Here is an 18,532-nt window from a genome sequence, read left to right on the forward strand (position 1 = left end):
AACCAGAAGGACTTTGAAAATAAACAGAGTTTTTCAGGGCTGGGGGGCGGGGTCAAACGCCGGTCCCCACATGTGGCAGGCATGTACTCACACATCTCAAATGAGAATTAGACAAATTAAGATCAACCGAATCATTTATGAGCAAACCATGCACTGTGTTTTAATACGCGCTAATTTGATCCCTTCTTCAATGGCAGAAGAAATTGCAAAATGAAGACTGCTTTAATCTTGCTCTGCATTTTGGGGATGGCAAGTGCTTTCTCGGTAAGTTCATCGTGGAAAAACCTGTGTTTTCAGTAGTCACACACTTTTGGGCAAACGGGGTTTGTAACCGTAAAATGTTGTTGCCAACAGATGAAAAATTTCCATAGAAGAATCAAAGCAGAGGATTCTGAAGAAAATGGGGTAAGTGATTTCAGTCAGCCTCTCTGGCCTTTGCTCATTCCAGTGTAACTGTACACTAAACATGGCGATACCATCCTTCTATTTGTGCAGGTTTTTAAGTACCGGCCACGCTACTTTCTTTATAAGCACGCCTACTTTTATCCTCCTCTGAAACGGTTTCCAGTCCAGGTCAGTGCAAAACTTAATTCTCCTTCCCACTTGTGAAGCTTGTATTCCAGGGATCAGACTTAACACTCAAACATCTGGGTTCACTCTCAACACAATCCACCCAGGCAGACTTCTTGCTATGAAAGCCTGAGTTTACTATTAAACAAACAAACAAACACCTAAGTTTTCTTTCAACACAAGAGAGACAGCACACAGAGTTAAAGCATTGGGACACGCAGAGCTCAAGTGCTCAGCCAATCTGCGGATGAAAGCGAACCATTTTATCAGCCCTTGTCAATGAAGCCAGTGATAAGATCACTAATTGTCATTGGTTGATTCAGTGCTGTCAGCCAGCTGATCACCTCTGACCTTTCAGCATCTTCTGAACATGGGACAAGCTACATTCACAGGTAACAGTTGCCTTAGTCCCTCAGTGTCAGTGATAATGTTGATCCCCGGGACCCTTTCCTTGTAGATGGTAGAGCTGTAGGTCTACATGGAACATAATGATGGGACCTGACCCAAGCACTTCAGAGGCCACAGACAGGCAAATGTCGGAAGCCGGCGGGGGAAACACATCTCTAAAATTTGTAAACTAGAAGGGAAAATAACCGAAGTTAAAAATGAGACATCCCATTTTTGACGGGCTATTTGTGAAAAAAAGGCCTTTGAATACTGCAGGGTGTGGTATTGGTTCTAAATTCACGGCAAGCTAGGGTGACACTATTTTTGTCACTGTACAGTTTGGGTCCGGAGCACCAATTATGTAGCATTTGACCCAGGACTTCCAAGGCATTGAAAGCGGCAGACTGCTGAGAATTCTACCCTACGGCAGTGCTTGGCTCCAAATCTCACCATGTGTCAGGCTAACCCCTCTCTAACTCATGCAATGATAGGAAATCATAATCCTCAAGTATTTCTAGCGCCATTATAATGATAGGGAGCTTGTGAGGCCACAGAAATATGAGCATGAATGATACAAGAGTTGTGGGTTTTCAGAATTGTCTACCATTCTTTGGTTCACCCCAGGCCCAGAAATAAGCAGCGCCCATTTGGAACCTTGCTCCCTTCCTAAAACAGAAATGATACAAATTCTAGTTTGTACGTAGCCGGGCAACTTTTCTGGAATATCTAAGATTTAGATATAGCCATTTCCTCCTGTTTTCTCTTTTATAGGTATGTATCCACAGTGTACTGACACTGGTAAAGTGACAACTGTTTATCCCTGATAGACTCAAAGTCCATAGAAGTCAACTACACCGTTGTTGCAAATTATATACATAGAGTATTGGATACGTTAAGTAGAACTTGTGAGATAGTTGTTTTAAAGTAAAAAATAGAATGTCTTCTAACACACCTTCTGAGACATTTGTGACAAGCCCCTGTATTACAAAGTCTCACTTCTCCTGACTTATAATGGCGTCTATTTATCATCCAAAGCTGTCATCCTGAACCCGTGCACTGCCTTTCATTGACTTTGGAATTCATGCTTTGGTGAATGCATCTGTTTATGGGCAGTCATCCATAAATATCAACCAGCACATAATGCATCAGATGGCTGGCAAAGCCACCCATGGGTCGGCTAAAGACAGTTTCTCTGCTGCCATAGAAGCAAAACCATCCTAATTTAACATCCTAGCATATTTCAATAAGAAATCACATCTTATGATTAAGATGATATTGATTACTGTGCCAACTTATAGAGGATGAGATTCAATTTTTTATCTTTTATCATATTTAGCAAGCATACCAAGGTGGTTTTCAGAATTGTCTTCCATTAAGGCGTCTGTCCATCTGCCTTCTATCTTTCTATGTATCATCTATCATGTATCTATCTATCTATCTATCTATCTATCTATCTATCTATCTATCTATCATCTATCAATCATCTAACTTTCTATCATCTATCTATCTGTCAACTATGTATCTTTGCATCTATCTATATATCTATAATCTGTCATGTATCTATCATCTATCTATCTACCATCTATCTATCATGTATCTTTTGTCTATCTATGTATCTATCATCTATCAATCATCTATCTATCTATCTATCTACCTATCTATCATCTATTAATCATCTTTCTATCATCTATCTATCATCTATGTATCTTTGTATCTATCTATATATCTATAATCTATCTGTCATGTATCTATCATCTATCTATCTACCATCTATCTATCATGTATCTATTGTCTATCTATGTATCTATCATCTATCTATCTATCTATCTATCTATCTATCTATCTATCTATGTATCATCTTTCATGTCTCTATAAATTCACTGAAGACTCTGGAGGAATCAATAAGACTGATAAATTGATGTTAAATAAAAGAAAGGAAAGTGATTGAAAACCATAACAAAGTAAGATGCACGCCCTAAGGCATTCATATAGCTTTTAAATGGTTCCCAGCACTCACACGAACAGTAGATGCTGGTTGAGTTAGGGGGAAATTAGAGGGAAGGAACCATGAAAAATACCCAACACACTCCCAGCTGAGACAAACAGCTCCGGTTATATAAATATATGGCCCTCTATATTTGATTCAATAAATGGCTTATTTTATACCCCTCTGGGTGTGGAACAGCACAACTACCAGGTCATGGCAGTGCAGGGAAGGTCTAATGGTTCTTTTTCCACCCAAAGTTATTACTGGCCAAAGACAACACACGCTCCCTTTCCTTGGCAAGATGACGTAGCCTCCTGAAGAATGAGGCCAACAGGGACCAGGGAGCAGTATGAGTCTTTTCTCCTACCCCAGAAGATCTAGGTCTTTCTAAATAATGTTCTCCAAACAGAATGTTTTCAGCTCATCAGAATCTAAGCTAAGATTGACAGGCAGGAAATAACAGATTCTGGTCTAGGTGTGGATTCAATTCCTAAGGTCACTGGGGCTAGGTGCAGAATAAGAAGGAAGATGTAGTTTGGGTTATCTCCAGTAGAAAGAGCAAGCATTTCCTTTCAGGTGTTAGAGGTTTTGATGGAAGGTTAGACTTATATTTAGTTTTAAAAATCTCAGAATTAGGATAAGTCTAACGTGTAGAGCATTTACCCTGAGTTTGAGCCACAGCACTGCAAGAATACAACAAAAACTATAAACACGCCAACATTAAAGACCCCAGGCAAGCTCTTTGCCCCATGCTTTATGTGTAGAACACTTGGTTTAATTTATCCTCACCACACCAAATTGTAAGTGCTTTAAAAAACCTTTCATCTAACTGAACGGTGTATATATCAATTATTTTAAAATTAGTTTTAATTAAATCAAGAAGCTAGGGGCACAAATTTAACTTTTTAAAAACAAAGTATAATTTAGATTGCAGTCTTTAAGAGAATTGTCAAGTAACAATTTTTTTCTTTATAATAAGCTAAATCACTAATTTCGTAAGGAAACTATGTAAGGACTATGAAATCTATTTAGAAATTGTTAGGGAAGTCGCACTTTTTTGAGCCATTCCTTCATGGAGAGATTCACTCAACAGTTCCTGCAGTCCTTCAAAATGAAGCAATTTTGTGATTTTTTTTTATTCTGGCTTTTACATGTTACCTGTGTTTGGAAAGTTGAAAGTGAGTATCCCCAGCCATATGTTGTTCTTCGTGAGACAGCTATTTCTGTTTCCTCATAAATGTGCAAACCTACCTCTCCTCACTTCAGCTTGAGGTCCCTCGGTAATTAGTAAATCAGTCGAGCTGATCACCCCAAGTGTAAGGAAATAGCTGTGTGTTACAGTTTCATCGTCGTGGGGTAACTATGCATTATATGAGTGCATACACACACGCACACGCTTGCTCTCTGTATATTTTAGGGAGGCAGCGACTCTTCGGAAGAAAATGGAGACGGCGATAGTTCGGAGGAGGAGGGGGAGGAAGAGGTAAGACGTTTTGTATTTCTTCCGTAATAAGCCAGGCAGCACAGGGAACTGATAGGAAACTACTCTATGAATTCTAGACTCAGCAAATAACCATTGCCGCCTTGCCGGCTACTCGGGACCTGGTATTTTGGGCAGGTGGAATATTATTTAAATTAGAAACAACTAAAATAATCTGCTTCAAACACCACTGTAATTTGGGGTTAAAGCTACCTAGACATGGTACAGAAAAACAAAGGTGTCTGCAATTTTAAGGGAAGTGCGAAATCCATCGAAGAGCAACAGGAAGTGTGTTTGTATTTGGTGCCCATGATAGCAGCAAGAAGTAAGTAATTCTAAGTTTGTTGTGACTCATCTTCCTCCCTCAGCAGATGCCGTGTGAGGCCAAGCGAAACCTCTATAGTGCTTTAATCTACAGACTACAGTTGGCCTCTTTAATAGTAATTTAACAGGTTTTGTCTGATAATTAGATTACCAAAGCTAAAATACTCAGGACATACAGACATCTTCCTAAACAGTTAAAATTACTGTAATCATGGCTAAAATTCTTAACAACAGCTCGTCATTCGTGCTATCATGTTTATAATGGACATCCTTGCTTAAGGAAACATACCAATTAGGATATATTTTTCTGGGTAGTCAGTTACAGTTACTCTGGCTTGGGAACCTTCTAAATCCAGGTATTCCTGGGTGGTATTTACGAACAGAAAATGGCAACCCAACCCGGAGCATCTGTGTCAGCTATCCTGAAAGCAAAGGATGTGGTATCTTGAAAGGTGACAAAAGATTAGGCTTTTTTCTTCTGGCTAAGTAACGTTTCCGGTGCCACAGCAACACTGACAGCTTCACGGGCAGCCTTAAAATAGCGCCAAGCCTGGCCCAGAAACCATGTGGGCACTGCATCCTTCACCATCTTGCCGCGGTTCAGTCGTACCCCAAACTAAGGAAGACTCATCCATCTCCCTATAGCTGTTTTCTGTGCAGCAACTGTGACGTGGCCTTTGCGTATCCCTGCTGTACAGTGCACCTCTGGCAGCAGCGCTTGGTTTGCTGCGGTGGACGTGGTGGTGCATACAGAAGGATCAGGTCTCCGGCACAGTTATGCACTCCACACCCACGATGTTGTCCGCCATCTTTGTATACGCGGCTCCACCCACTTCTTCCGTCCACATCCCCTAAGACCCAAGACCCCCATGTTAAACTCTGTTTAAGGAAGGGACTGTCCCGTGCCCACTTCCGCAACTGCTCATACTGACTAATTCTGACGCACATAGGGTGCCTGCCCAGTGAATATCTGATGATATGGTTTTGAAATGTCAAAGGAATAGATGCTCCAAAGATCATCCCATCTGAGTCATCACAGAAAGGTGGTGGGTTCAGGAGTCTAGCATCTGCACGATTCCTGATGTGCCTGCATCTTCCTTTCTTCTTTACGATTTGATTTATAGTTTCAGCTACCTCCGCAGCCTCTGCAATCGTATTCACAAGATTCATACTCGGGAAGATTTTCTATTGGGTGATAACATCCCCCCCCCACCCTGACACCTTAAACTATGTAAGGCTTGCTTAATTTTGCATAGCCACGTACATGAGAACATCGTCAACTCACGGAAATTCCAGAAACTGAAAACAGAGGTAAAATCATCACTAATATAAAAAGTGGCGAATACTGCCTTAGCCAATCCCACCGCGGACTGCTGTAAGTTGGACGTATATAAGACTTCTGTTGGCATATATATATATATATATATATATATATATATATATATATATTACTTAATACGTACTGTACACATGCATGATCTATGTATAGGAAGACCCAGTACACATTAGTTCATAAGAGGCTTCTGTTGCTCTGACCTTCAGATTATCGTCCAGTCCTTACTGAGTATTCAGACTTCCTATCAGCATTGCATTGTATCAGTGTGTTGGAAGGCATGATTGTCTGAAAACGGACGTTTTGATAAGTCAGCTGCACATGTCCCACTGGGAACCTTCTAGGTCTTCAAGTGCTGGTACACTTTGACTTTAGGGGGCTATTTTACTTAAAGGTGTCATTTCTGAGTCAAAGATGAGCATATATTCAGCTCTAGTAAATGCAGTAGGCTTTCTGAAGAAGGAGCAGTCAAGCAGCATCCTGCCCTCAGCATACGAAGCTTACTGCTCCACAACTCTCGCCGACAGCTGCTCATTTCATCCATTAGAGGATCAATAAACCTGGAATGTGTGTCTAGCTTTTCTATAAGGCATCTGAAGCCTTGGACAGAGCACTCATTCAACCCTCTTCCCCTTTTGGTTAGTTTGCACAAGAACACTCTTCAGTTAAATTTCTGAACCCATAAAGGATCCCAAAGAAGGGAACTGCAGACACTGGGATATTGGCCCCTCTTCAGTCTTGACCCTGCCACCAATGTGGTACCATGAATTGTCACCCCTTGTGATTTCATACGAGCTACTGTGTCACTTTATCAATGAAACATGGGTACAAATACAAACCACCATAGCCTCTCGGTCTCAGAAACTTCCCAACGATGTTAGTAATGCCTCCTTTCACCTCTAAAAAGCTTAATCTGTTTGAATGAATCATACTTTTAAAGCTGGACAGTATGGCACTCATGACAGTGGGTACACACGCTTGGAAAGGTGGACTTGGCTGTACCAGATCTTTCACTAAATCTAGATCACTTACAAACATGACAGGAAAACTCCTGCTTTAAACAACTTGTTTTCATGAGTGAGACCAAGCTCAGATTTAGTTTGTCAAGTAAATTCGACTGTCCAGTGCTCAATTAAATATATACATTTAAAGAAACAAAATACAGACTTTTACTACTAGGTATTAATCACACTGACAGACTAGCTCAATTTGCAAGCTAATATCCCACAGCTAAACAAAGGACTGCAACGTTAAATGCTAAAATGTACATTCATTTGACTTAATTTTTTTTTCCGGAGCTGGGGACTGAACCCAGGGCCTTGCGCTTGCTAGGCAAGCGCTCTACCACTGCGCTAAATCCCCAACCCCTTGACTTAATTTTCAGTCATCTTCATGTAATAGCACTGCACCATACTGTGGACGCTTGAAACAATTGTTCAGCAACTGTCTACAGCACAAGCACTGTTGATCTGCTACAGTGAGAAGCTGAAGCCTCCCCCAGCTGATAAATGGGATTCGTTAAATAATGTTTAGTTCTCAGAAATAAGAAGGACCGTGGCGCCCAGGGGCAGCAGAGGCAGCTGAGAGCGATCCCGATTAGGAAAGCCCCAGTAAACCTTGAGCTCTCTTGCAGCCGTGGTAAAATTTGAACTCTGGATATTTTCACCAGGAGACTTCAAATGAAGAGGAAAACAACGAAGATTCTGAGGGGAATGAAGACCAGGAGGCCGAGGCAGAGAACGCCACACTCTCAGGGGTAACCGCTAGCTACGGGGTAGAGACCACAGCTGACGCTGGAAAGTTGGAGTTAGCTGCGCTCCAGCTACCCAAGAAGGTAATGGATTCCATTTTCCTCTTTCGGCTAGTGTCCAGGTTTCCCCGCTATCCACATAGTATTGGATACCATCTTTATTTATATTAAAGAATATATATATTATTAAAGGACCTCCTTAAAGAAGCAAGAATAGATATATTTTCACTGATTACAAACGAGGGACGATACTCTGCAAATTTCTATCCCAAGCTGTTACTTGACAATTTACATCGTAACAGAGGACAGCAGCAGGCTAATATGGCCATCAGCATAGTGCGTAAAGGGCCAGAGCAGTTAGGTCTCACATCAAATGTGCCCCTTCCAAGGCAGAGAACGTGGATAGAGCTAAGGAATCTCAGCACACAGGGCAAGATTGTCAGGTACCCCCCCTCCCCACCCGTTGAAACCCATCCCGAAGGTGCCTGTTCTAAATTCTTTTAAGTCATCACAAATTCCTTCACAAATTAAAGTACGTTCAACTCAAAACAGCATCCGCAGCTAGGCCGTCCGCACGGAAGTTTTGAGTTTCTCCATAACTAGATTTGGGTGATTTCAAATCTTCCTTTCCAGGCTGGAGATGCAGAGGGCAAGGCTCCAAAAATGAAGGAAAGCGACGAGGAAGAGGAAGAGGAAGAAGAGGAAGAAAACGAGAACGAAGAAGCAGAAGTGGATGAAAATGAGCAGGTCGTCAACGGCACCAGCACCAACTCCACGGAGGTGGACGCGGGGAATGGCCCCAGCGGAGGAGACAACGGAGAAGAAGCCGAGGAGGCAAGTGTCACTGAAGCAGGTGTGGAAGGAGCAACGGCAGGGGCCAGGGAGCTGACCAGTTATGGCGCCACGACAGCTGTCCTTCTGAACGGGTTTCAGCAGACGACCCCGCCACCCGAAGCCTATGGGACAACCTCCCCACCAGCCAGAAAGAGCAGCACGGTTGAGTATGGGGAAGAATACGAACAAATAGGCACCGAGTACAACACTGAGTATGAAACCTATGACGAGAGCAACGGGGAGCCTCGCGGCGACACTTACCGAGCTTATGAGGACGAATACAGCTACTACAAGGGGCGTGGCTATGAAGGCTACGAGGGTCAGGATTATTACTACCACCAGTGAAGGCCCCTCCGGGGAGGACTCCCCATTCTGTCTTTGCATCTGGATACCATTTTCAAAGCTCAACTCAGGAAGGTGCAATATATACATAACAGATGTGCATTTTATAGTGTGGAATGGTGCTACGGTCTCAGAGTGATTTCCACAAATGCTTCCGTTTGTAGCGGGCTTTTTTTTTTTTTTTTTTAATTTTTCCAGGTGCGTCATTGAAGGGTCATCGTAAATCAGGGCTGTTGATCAAGCAGCACACAGATCTATGAGCTGGGACCAGGTGGAATGCTTTGAGGTTGTTTTTCTATAGTGTTTGTGCTGTGTGCACCATTGTTAACCACCCTAACATACCCTGTACAAGAAGGCTCCGAACGAGAGATTTATTAACAACACTGTATACGATGTGTGTAGTTCCTTTATCACACCCCCTACCTAATACTGTATTAAGTTTGATTTTCATCCTCATGTACTTTACGTGACTTGTGCACATGCGTTTTTATCATAAATAAATATGCAATCGTTCACGTGTGTTATAATTAAAAAGAAAGGGAGAGCGTTGGAATGAGTGTGGGTCTAAGGAGCAGGGAACAATTTGGTTAAAAAGCAACGCTTCTCTCCATCAGGGTTTAAAACTCAGAGGATCCGGAAACACTCTTTATTCAGTACATCTGAATGGCTAAGGTTCGACTAAGGAGGGCAGAATCAGCTGTATACAGGAGGGAGTAAATGACTCCTCTTAGAGTTGCCAAATTTACCAAACATGAATACACGGTGTAAGACGCCCACCTCAGCTTGAATTCCAGATGAACAATGACTGGTTTTTAATACAACCCCTCCCCCACAGATAATTTGTCTCTGTGAAACATTTGGAACAAACTTATGCTAAATAAATGACTTATTCTTTATCTAATATTCATTTGTGACTGGGTGTCCTGTGTCCTTGTGGTAAACTTATCCCTACAAAATTTGATTTTAAATGGGGTAGGACCTACAATGGGGTAACTGAACTCTTAGACACACACATGCAACATAAATACAAACCACACACATATGTAACAGACAAACCACACACACATACAAACACACACAAATGCAAACACACAGACAAGCTACACACATACAAACACACACAAACTACACATACACAAACTGCCCACACACAGGTATACATGCAAATACATACAAACTATACACAAATATACACAAATTCAAACACACACAAAAACTACACATATACAAACTACACATACACATACATACACACACAAAGTAACACGTACATACACACATGAAAACATAGACAAAACACACACACATACACACACACACACACACACACATACTTATTCTACAGTCTTGACCACTGACTCCTTAATATAAACCTAAAAGTGAAATTCAAATTTGTATGTAGATAGTTGGAAGATGCTTCATGACCAGAAGTCACACATCCTTTAATTTATTCTCTATAAGATTTAATATGAGCCCCCATAATCAACAGTTAGACATCCAGCACAGGAAAATGTAGGGCCTTGTCTATGATTTCAGTTCGGGTGCAGTCGCTTGCTCATTGACTTCAACAGAGAAGTTGGAAGACTAGTCCATCAACACCCTCACAATACCTGCCACCTTGTCCTCTGACCCCTCAGTCCTCTCACTGACCCCTCAAGTCCTCTCACTGACCCTTCAGTCCACTCACTGACCCCTCAAGTCCTCCCACTGACCCCTCAGTCCTCTCACTGACCCTTCAAGTCCTCCCAATGATCTTCAGTCCTCTCACCAACACCCTCAATCTTCCCACTGATTCCTAATCTTCTCAGTGACTCCAGTCCTCCCACTGACCCCTCAGTCCTTAGTTTCAGGATATTTTTGTTTGCTTGTTTCACATTTTTAAGCTACCAGGAAGCCAAGTCAGCTTACTCATCATACTGTCCAAAATAACCCAGGTAGTGTTTGGTAAGTTGTATAATTAAGCGAGTTTCATCACTCTTCATTTCTACCAAAGTGTAGACTTCCAGGATGACACCCCGAGACCTTGTTGGGCATCAGATGGTTCCTAAACAGCAGAATGGTTTGTAGCAGGCTCTCAATGCTGCTGTTAGATTGGCATTCACTATTTATATTAATTCCACAAGCAGGAAGACAGGCAACACACAGGAGCAGCCAAAGGACGGTTCCCAGTGTTCCTAGCATTTCAAGATGATAGTGAAACAGAGGTGCTAGGTGAGAGAGGGTCGGAGATTCTGCTATTGAAAAGCTAGCTCTAATCAGAGCTCAGCAGATAGACCTGGACAGAAGGCTGGAGTTGGGGATCAAGGAGATAAAGTTGAAGACTTTCGCTCAACTGAAACTGGGGAAAGGCAGGCAGGCTGTCTGTGAGTTGGTGACCTGAGAATATTAAGAGCTCCATAGATAGGTATCTGCTTCTGAAAGAGGACCCTGTCCCTTTCCTTGTCCCTATCTTGTCTGCTCTTTTCACGTCTTTCTTAGTTTTGTCAACACCATGTCCAATCCAGTGTTCTCTCCACATGTTTGCCCAGATACAACAAGATATACACTTTGGAGGACACGAGCTCTTCTACAGTGTGATGCCAGCACTCCACGGTCATGGTGTGGGACCTAGTCATGCACCCCACTCATCCTGGCCCACTCTGACCAAGTCTGACTCGCTGACAGCTCAATTCACAAAACCAGCCTGGAACTCTCTGCTTTCTGCTCTGGAGACCAGGGCTCTCAAACGAGAAAAGGAGAATCTCCGGGGAAGGACAAAATAACAACGTGATCTTCATGGAACACACGTCTAGCTAAAGAGTTTCCAGGGCAGGGTATTTTGTGACCTTGCAAGAAATATCAGATATGATTTTTTTCTACCAAAACCCATAAAGTTTGTGTTTAGAAGAAGGAATTCAAATACTTTTATTTCTTCCACCTCTTAAGATTTTATGTAAATATTTGTTTACACACAGGCTTATTGCTGTATTCCAGGAATTTGGTGGCCTGAAGCTGTGACTCTTTTCTTTTTGGAACAATGGACTCTTTCCCCTTCCGTCACTTCCTGTGTACCAATTATTGTCCAACTAGCCCGTAGCATGAAATATTAAACAACCCACGCTAATGCTAGCTAGGCACAGGCCGGCAGTCTCAGTCTGTTTCCAGCAGGTCACATAGGCCGACACTGCATTTTTTCCCCACTTTTGCCAAAGCCTGTCCCAAGGCTGGCTCTGCCTCTCCAGAGCTCCAAAATTGCTCTCTCCACCCTGTGGCTGGCTGCTGCCTAGCCCGCTCAGCACTCCCAGATTTCCACGGCTAGCTGGGGTGCACTCTTGCAAACACACACTCTGCCCTGGTTACCTTTCCCTGGAGCTCAGTTGAATTGCTCCGAGAGAAGGAAGACACCGGACAATCTTAGTTTAGAATCTGAGATCTGCCACCCGAACTAACTGGGTCTGGCCTCTTAGATCGTGTCTGCCTTGCTCCTGCAGTCCAAACTCCAGTTCCTCTCTCCTGCCTTCCCTCTTCCTCTCCAGACCCGGAAGTCCCGCCTCCTCCTCACCCAGTGATTGGCTTCTTTTCTTTATTTAATCAGTTAGGGGAACTTTCCGCTACACTAGCCAAGTAAGTTAAGACTGTGAGGTTAGACCCAAGCAGTGGAAAAAAGACACAGGCACCACCTGAGTTAGAGTAAAACCCAAATCCCATGCTACCCTGTGTGTTTGCTTTTCCAAGCACACCCACTTGCTCGCTCAAGAGTAAGGCTGCCTTGTCCCGATACTTCTATGGGGTTGTGGTCTCTTTTACTGCAACCCCAGACTTAGTTCTAAGGCCCTGAGCCGCCATGTAGGAAGTCCAGCTTGTTCTCCTAGAGAGCAAGGTCATACATGTGCATCTGCACAAGGCACCATCGTGGGTGATCCGCCTGGGTTCCTTTGCAAGCAGTGTCCACACCTACTGTCTGCTTTTCCTGCCGGAGATATCCAGTGAGAACAGAGGTTAAACCACATCAGCGCATACAACCTTGAAAGAAATTAGTGTATTATTTGAAACTAAGTTTTGAGATAACCTATTAAGTAGCAAAAGTTACCTAGAGCAGAAACGGATGGAATGACGCTGGATCTATGAGAGTTAAGAAAGCCACTGAAGAAAAGCTGGAATAACACAGTGCAGAGACACATGAATTTAAAAGACAGAGAAACTACAAATGCCCTAATATGGTCCGCAAGTATTAAAATATGCCCATCACACAGACAACAGCGGGTAAAAGCCACAAGCTGCCCTGTGGTCTTGCAGCTGCAGAACCGCAGCCCCTGAAGGTAACATTGTTTCGAGAATAAGCAGTGTTTTCCCCTTGAGCTCACACAACAGAGTTTTGTAGCCACCTCCGGCAATGTCACCATGTCCTGAAGAAAAGACTGGTTTATCGTTCTAATTATATTTTAACTACATCCACAATGTCCTCATCTCAACTTATAATAAAACTTCTTTCTAATATAAAATTAAAGGCAAATTCTACTGGCATAGCCTTTCTTTGCTAGTAATGTCTGAGGGGGTATGCAGCCTAGAGAAATTGACAAAACTAGCTTCGTGCTGTTTTGAGGCATTCCATAGTACTGTAATGGAGTGACATGCCCAACATGGAGAGAAAAAAATCATACTTTCTAGAGATAAAAATAACTTGGAGGAATATGAGAAGTTGGTTGTCAGTGATGTTTTAGAAAGTGGCATTTTGTAGTTTAAGAGAATATTGATACTTATGAGTGAGTATATTTAAAGTAAAAACATCTTATTCTTTTGAAACAGAACAAGATTTCCAGGATTATTTTATAATTATTTTATATAGAAGACGGTTAGGCCATTTTTTTGTACATTTGTTTTAAACTCAGCAAAGATGGCAGGTCCAAAAGAAGAGAAACCAAGTGTCCGTCTCCGAAAAGCAACATTAATCACCCAGACGCCTCTTCCCAGAATGCCTCTCTCCTAACTTCTAGCTAGAATGGGGTCTCACTATTTTTGTTCTTGTCAATTGTAGGTTCTAAATTTAAGACTTGAGTTGAGTGTTACTTCTTTGAATTCATTTCAGCATCGAGAACATGTATATTTAGCTCCATTCAGTTTGCTCCTTGGTAGGACAAGAAGCTGAGTCCTAAGTCCTAAAATTCTATGAATTTTCTTTTCCTAGACTCATGTTCTTTCAGATTACAATGATATATGCATATTATTATATGTAAAATATTTATATTATATATTAACATATATTTTATACTATATATAATTTATTTAATAGATGGGAACATTTTTGAAAGGAAGACAAAACAAAGGAAACATTTGCTAGTCTATGGAATTCTTTATAAGGTTATAGCAATGAAAATGCCATTTTATGTCTATGTTATATACGAGGCACGAGTGGAGCATCCTGCATGAATCACCAAAGCTACACCTGGTGTAGAAGCATGAAACGCTGAGTGACCTGTTAGTTGTAAAATCTTTGAACTGGTCGTAGGTTTAGCAAAACATCTAAGGTCCCAACTGTGCATTTTTACCTCTCTTTTCCCTTTCCTGTCCCCTTGCTGTTTGCATTTGATTTCCTTTTGCTTGTTGCCTTTCTGGTTTTGACTTCCATTTCCTTATTAATTTTGTCCCTTGTCACCCAGATCCTCAGTGCTGATGGAGCTGGAGGCATGGATGTGTACAATATCTAGAGAAATATACCTCCAGTCTGTCTCTTTCTGTGTGTCTCTCTCTGTGTCTCTCTCCCCACCTCCCCGTCCCCTGTCTGTCTGATTTTGTGCTCTCATTAGATAAACCGTAGAATAAGGGAACCAGCAGGATGGGTCAGAAACATTAGCATGCCCACTCTACCTGGGTCCCAGACAGCTCTTAGTAATGGTAACAACAGGCGAAACAGCAGACAGTGGCCTAAGCATCTCACAGAATTTGGTAATGTTCCTGCTGACGTACAGCACCCTGCCTCAATTAGCCAAAATTGCCTGTGCTACTCCTGGCCTTTCTGTGTTGGTTATGTGACTTTAAGAAACGTCTAAAGAGAGTTACTCTGTGCTTCATCACCAAAAACTATGGTAAAAGTAATATCATCCACATCAGAATTCTTACAAGTACTAAATTGCTTAGAATAGCGTTTGGTTTGAGAAAAGGAGGTTGAAAAGCCTCCGTTTAGCTGTTAAAACAACTTATCCCCTGACTAGAGCTGGGTTTGATCTCCTGACCACACAGCTCTTCCGGTTAAATGTCTCCATTGCCAACAATAGATCCTGTATTGTAAAGTTCAGCTACATGGTTTGAGTCAACTGTGGTTCTTACACAGTGGCTTGAAGTTCTTCTAAGTCTTTAAAGTCAGCTCGGGATCCTCGGAAGAGAAGCCAATGTAATTGAATAAAATAAGGAGGATTTCGCTTAAACTAGACAAGCTGTCGTTCCCCAAACCAGAACTGTGCCACCGATATGTTACTCATTATTTTCTGCTTTTAAACTTTGTATTATTTTAATTTTGCCCGTCCTATTTGAGTTGGGGGAAATCAGAGTTAAAATTTATTACATATTATTTATAATTAGTCATAAAGCTGGTTACACTTAAGTAGCCCATATCATAAAGTGTGTTTTAAAAGTTTCATAATCTTTTATTGGGCGATTTACACGTAAGCCTACCATGAGTCATGCTAGTAGGCGCGACTATATTTTTAGACCAAATGAATACTCCCTAATTATTACAAACACGAATTGCAATTCGGTTTTAGCTCCTACCACAGGAAAAAAAGGACTCAGCACCCTACGTTGACCATTTAATAAAAATCTTCATCCAAATTCAAACCCACAAACTCATCCTCAAAAGTATCTTTTGAATATTATCCTATTTCAATAAAAGAGCAACTTTAGGTTTCCCACTGCAAGGCGAAATCCTGAGTCCGTCCTGACACTGCAGTCTCCCTGCCCTGAGTCTGCCCTGGTGCAGACCATTCCTGTTGCCTTCCCGTGAAAACACGCGGAATAGAACGCTGTTCACCCGGGCTCTGCCTCTCCAGGCTGCCTTTGCTCCTCTGTCCCGGCTTCGTTCCTTCAACATCAGCTCTGCACAAACCTCTAGTAGTTTTCACGACCTGGAATTGAATTAAATAAATTAAATCGTTCATTTTTAGCTATTTGCTTTTATTTAGTAGTGCTGAGACTGAATCCCAGGCCTTATGTAAAGTTGTCAAGTGAGCCGTCCCTCAGCTCGGTACCCAACCCTACAGCGGCTTCACCATTCCTCAGGGCTTCACCCTGCAGGCGCCTGGCCCTGAGCCGGCTAACTGCTCTCTGGCTACTTGCTGGGAGAGGCCATCAGGCCCCCATTAGTGGAGCTGGCTCTTCCTAGACCTTCTCTGTGGAATGCCCTATGTAAAGCCATGTGGCTACATTCTGTCTTAGTCTATGCTACTGTAACAGAATCCCCCAGAGGTGGTAATCTAGAGAGCAAAGGTTGATACTTCACTGTCTTGGGTTCTTGTGGCTTTGGAGGCTGGGAAGCTTAACATAAGGTTCGCTGTTTGGAACAAGATAATTACTCGCCTTCCAAGATGGCGTCTTGCTTGCTACTTCATCTTTAGGCTGCCGTGGTAGTTGGGGTTGGGTCGGGTGGGGTGAAAGCTGTGCGCTCACATGGCAGAGCGGCGGAATGCAGAAGGCTCGAGGTCTTTTCCTTTAGCCTTTCTAAAGCTGTTACTCTTGCTCATGGAGATTCTCACCCAATGACTTAGATTGCACAAGCCCTGCCTTAATACCATCACGTGGGAGTTTTATTTGCAAGATATGGATTTTGGAGCAATACACACATGTAAGCCGTAGCGAGGACTTTACTGAAAAGACACCTTCTCAGTGAGGCCATCCCAGGATTCTCTGTGTAAAACTTCAGCCGAGTGTCCTTACTCCCAGTGCTTGAGATCTCCTCCTGAATGCATCTGCTTGAAGTTCATCTGTGTCACTGTCTAACACGATGTAGTCCTCGGTCTATTTTCCTCATTAGATAGTGAGCCCCATGAGACAGGATTATTTTCTCTTTAATTTGCTGAAGCCTCTCTAATGGCTGCCCTATAGTCGGTGCTCAAACACCATTGGTGTCTGAATAAGATTCAGACATAATTTATGTTGTCCATTTTCTAAATAAAACAATGAAAATACTTTCCATTTATAAATTTGTTGGTTTACAAATATTTTCTACTTAATATGCAAGCCATTCACCTAGTTAGTCCTAGTTAATAGTTCTGAAATCAATTGTAATTATTTTGTAGCATAATGCCCAAGCTGAGATATTTTTATTTTTCTGTTTATTCTACTTTCTGGAACATTTGATAGCAGCTTTCCGCCACAGAAACATTTTTAGATTAAAATTACCTTACCCCCTGTGGTCATCTGTGGGCATTTGTGACAGACTCCGTGCTGGTACTGAGTGAGTCATGCTGATTGGACATCGGAGGCTCTAACAATCTTTAAATTTCAGCAAATGCCCAGAGACTGCTAAACCCGAAGAAGCCAAGTTTCCCTGAAGGTGAACGACACCAGGTAATTTGTCTCTCGCTGCCCCTCGTGGAGAATTGCTTTCTGTCAGAAGTGCTTGCTTTTTAAGCTTTCAGGAGCCTCGCCATCCTGCTAAGGATATTGAAAATAAGTGAAAATTACATGATCGTCTGGATTTGGAGCTCTGTTCTGTACAATAGGTGGGGAGAGCTACCCTACACTAGAGATCGTTCTTGGAACTCCATGCCTTGCAAGTGTCCTGTGAGCTGACAGCCAGTATCACCAAGATCTGTATTAACTGAGACTGCATCATTTTACAAACCAGATGCAGGACAAGCCACTCGTGGTTTTCTTTACAGATATTTCCTCCGCTGATGCATCTACCAGCATTGAGCTATTTGATGAATGATAAAAGACTGCCCTTCCTGCAATACTTAGAGGCCAAAGTTATCGCTTGAGTTTAGATGTGGATCCTGGAGATAACGTTTAGGAGGACGATTAGAGCTTACAGTTCTACCATACACCTTAACTACACTGTTTGCTGAGTGAAAGTCTTCCTATGAAATGTTTGAATGCTGTAAAAACTGGCTTTCCTCATTGAGTAGATTTTCTTCCAACAAACCGCATTATTATTATTTTCATATTGGTTTTGTGTGTTTCTATGGCGGTAAAAGAGGCACTAGCATCAGGACCAACAGATGCTGTCCAGAGTTGTGCTGGTAATTTTTCAGTGTGATGGCTACTTGAGTTAGCCGAGCTTCTGAGATCATAGTGAGACCAGGCCAGCTTTAATCAGCAACCAAATGCTACTGTTCCAAAGATTTGTCTGCTGACGTTCTATGCCATAGGGTCTTCTTTAGGTTGACTGCACGTAGCTTTCTCTTTAATAAGACAGAAGAGTGGGAACTTACTTGAGGTGACGCAGAGTCTGGGTTAGGAGCACTGGTTCTGCAATCACTTTGCCAGAATACCAAACCCAGTTCTGCATATTCATATTCATGAAGGGTGGGGTGTGTCATGTGACCTTTTCAA

At 42.3% G+C, this 18,532-nt stretch overlaps 1 protein-coding gene across 1 annotated transcript; it reads left to right on the top strand.

Annotated features, from left to right (window-relative positions):
• The first annotated feature begins 202 nt into the window (after positions 1–202).
• Ibsp (integrin binding sialoprotein) lies at positions 203–9,908 on the top strand. The gene is made up of 6 exons (XM_032916335.1): positions 203–264; positions 355–405; positions 496–573; positions 4,362–4,427; positions 7,751–7,915; positions 8,465–9,908. Exons 1-6 carry the CDS (start codon positions 211–213, stop codon positions 9,008–9,010), a joined length of 960 nt encoding a protein of 319 aa, XP_032772226.1. The 5' UTR covers positions 203–210; the 3' UTR covers positions 9,011–9,908.
• The last annotated feature ends 8,624 nt before the right edge of the window (positions 9,909–18,532 follow it).

Source organism: Rattus rattus, chromosome 11, assembly GCF_011064425.1.
Source record: "Rattus rattus isolate New Zealand chromosome 11, Rrattus_CSIRO_v1, whole genome shotgun sequence".
NCBI lineage: Eukaryota > Metazoa > Chordata > Mammalia > Rodentia > Muridae > Rattus > Rattus rattus.